This window comes from Tachysurus vachellii, chromosome 13, assembly GCF_030014155.1.
Source record: "Tachysurus vachellii isolate PV-2020 chromosome 13, HZAU_Pvac_v1, whole genome shotgun sequence".
NCBI lineage: Eukaryota > Metazoa > Chordata > Actinopteri > Siluriformes > Bagridae > Tachysurus > Tachysurus vachellii.
In genome coordinates, this window is record NC_083472.1 from 7,507,031 (window position 1) to 7,510,233 (window position 3,203).

Below are 3,203 nucleotides of genomic sequence, written 5' to 3' on the forward strand. Positions count from 1 at the left end.
GTCACTCTCAATGCGTGACACTTGACAGCGCTGCAGTTAGTTAAAAGTTCAACCCATTATACAATAACAATATGCAATAATCTTATATTTATTATCTTATATTATTTATCTTCTATAGCACAACTGTACATACAGTGTATTTATTTCTTTAATTTCTTTGTCTATTTGTATTTACATATGTGTATTTTTATTTATTTATTTTTATTCCCATCTAATTTTTATATTGTCTGTGTGTTGTCGTGTCTGTGACGTCATTGCACTTTGTTATTGTTTATATTACTATGACTCAGTGACGCGCATTAGAATTAGAAATTAGAGGCATCGGGAACTAATCACTGATCAGCAGTTTTGCAGCGTGTGGGACTTTATTTCGATGTAACAAACAGCAACAACTGGATTAATTTTGGATTTTTATGAAGATTTTACAGGTATGTAGCGTTTACAAATCGCGACTTTTACGATGTTACTGAGTTTGTAAAATGAACGTCATTTTAGTCGAGTAGTAGCTAGCAGGCTAACAACAGCTAGGCTAGGCTATCTAGCTAACTCAATTACTCAGCATTTTGTACTGCAGAGATGTTATAACCGTCGCATGACATTTTATATTAAGTAAACCTACTTTATAAAGGTACAGTGATTATATTAAGTTATAATTACAGTTTTTATATAAAGGTAAAATTACTGACATTTACAGTTTGTCACAATTTCTGACACGCTATCTGTGGTAAAGGGACCTGAATATTTTGATGAATGTACATCCTCAGTACAGCGGTGGAAGAACTGTATCAGACCCAGTAACATTACTGGTACATTTAAATAATGAATACATTCAGCTCATTTGAGGAGAAGGTTTTATCTACAGCTTAGCTGAACAGTTGAGGGTTGTGGGCTACAAAAGGTAGTTGTTTATTGTAAGTGTTTGTTGCCTTTTTGGACTCCTTTATCATTTGTAATGTTGCTCCCATTTAAAACATTTTGGCTCAAGCCCAGCCATTTTTAGGGTCATAATTGAGGACAATGTCCCGTCCAGAGACAAGCTGTTTCGTGTTGAGCTTTCGTTCAAACGATACAAAAGATAACTTGGGGTTTGATCTCATGACCTGCTGATCTGCAACCCAATGTTTTAACAACTGAATTACTACTGTGTACAATTACTGTATCTGTCCTGTTTTCCCATTTTTCTTATTATTCCACAATGTATGTGTAAAAATTGACAAAAAAAGACACATTTTCTAAGCACAGTTTGTGTTTATCATTATCTAGTCCAGTGGTCATCATTTGGAGGATCACAGACCAGATGCAGGCTTAGTAAAGTATTTCACCAGAATGAACAGAAAACCTGTAAAAATTGGATTAATCTATTTTTTTAATTCATTCCTTTTTTCCAAAAACATTATCTTTCTCAGTGGTTTCTTAATGAATTTAGGTTTAATTATTTAGCTGAAGGTGTCAGACCAGAGACTAGCTACAGGACTAGAGACATTAGTTCGGACAAATGAGTTTTCAGAAGAGATTTTTCTTTGTATTCACGCTCTATGGTGTGAACAGGGAACAGACAATTAAAATCCATGATGAACAGTGTTTAAAGATAAATAACTAAAGAATTATGCGTTTATTTTGCATACATCAAATTCACAACACACAGTTGTAGACCACTGAATCTGTGCATAAGGGCATCATTGGTGCTGGTTTATTCAGTTTGGTTTATATATTTGCTAGAGGATACTAGATTTTCATCTAAATCCATACTTTTATTACAGATAAGGAAGATTCCAGAAATCAGCAACTATGCCCAAGGTAACCATACGCAAGCATGTTGTCAGGAAAGTTCTAGACAACTACATCACTCCTAATGAGAAACAGCAGATTATGAAGGTGAGTTTTGTTTTAATTCTATTTTAAACTCCTCCTTAATCACAGCCACAGACATCAGTACTGTGTTATCTGTTTTGCACTAACTCATCCTCATCATGTCATTCCAAAAATTAGATATAAATCCAACCATCTTGTCCAGTACGCAAGCAAATGCAGAATAACACATGATATCAGGAGTGCTATAAAGCTGTGGGCTATCCTAAACTAGTGAATGCTTCTGTATCTTCCAGATTTCGGGAACCAATGGCAATAACCTCCACAAGGCTGTGACAGAAAGTGGTGAGAGTTTTCTGCTCACCATGCCCAAAAAGTTCCGCAAGATCTTCTGGATCAAAAGAGGTTTGCTTAAAACTGGCTATATAATGGTTTCTTTGGAATATTTACAGTGTTTATTTAACCACTGCTATCTTTGGCAGGTGATTTTGTGATTGTTGATCCTATTGAGGAAGGTGACAAGGTGAAAGGAGAGATCAGCTTCATTCTGTACACGGACCATATTAACTATTTGAGGAAACTTGGCATCTGGTGAGAAAACAAAAACATTTCTCACATTTATTGACATATATCTTATTGGCGAGTGTAATTTTATATATATAAAAAGTTTTAGCAATCTACTGACTAGGACATTTTCATACAGGCCTAAAGGATTTGAGGCAGGAGGAGTAAGAGAGCAGCTGCAGGAAGAAGCACAGAAAGATGAGACTAAAACCAAAGAGCAAGATGAGGAAGAGAATGACTGTGACAACAGCGATTCTGACAATGAACTGGACCTTTTTGTTAACACAAACCGAGACACTGTGTGGTACAGAGAGAGTGATGAAGACTCAGATGAAGATGACGATGATGAAAAAGAGGACAAAGATGAAGAAGGACAAGAGAACTTTTAGTCAATTCTGTACATCTAATGAAGATGACGATAAAGATTAATCATTTTTTAAAATATATTTTTCTAAACCTTTTGATTTTATGTAGTTTTTAAGACTTGATTTTTTTTGCAGAATCTACTTGAATAAATCATTGAAAAAAAATGATTTAGCCTAACACAGGATGAATGTAATATTATTAGTGGAATTTGCTTTTTTGGTTTAAGCAAATCAACCTCAATTTACAAGATAAATGACTTAATCATAAAATAAAAAAATAATGTGCAATGAAATAAATACATAATGCATATTTGTTGATAAACATGCTTTTATTCCATGTTCCACTAATAACAAAATTGTAAACACCATTTGTAAAACAATATATATATGTGTGTATATATATATATATGTATATGTATATAAAATGCACAGCAGTATTTAGATCTGACAAAATAAATCTATGTA

At 33.7% G+C, this 3,203-nt stretch overlaps 1 protein-coding gene across 1 annotated transcript; it reads left to right on the forward strand.

Moving 5' to 3' along the window:
- Positions 1–306: 306 nt before the first annotated feature.
- Positions 307–2,798, forward strand: LOC132856406 (probable RNA-binding protein EIF1AD). Its single transcript, XM_060886000.1, has 5 exons — positions 307–428; positions 1,761–1,875; positions 2,106–2,214; positions 2,292–2,400; positions 2,513–2,798. The coding sequence occupies exons 2-5, from the start codon at positions 1,789–1,791 to the stop codon at positions 2,760–2,762; spliced, it is 555 nt and encodes a 184-aa protein (XP_060741983.1). The 5' UTR covers positions 307–428; positions 1,761–1,788; the 3' UTR covers positions 2,763–2,798.
- Positions 2,799–3,203: the final 405 nt, after the last annotated feature.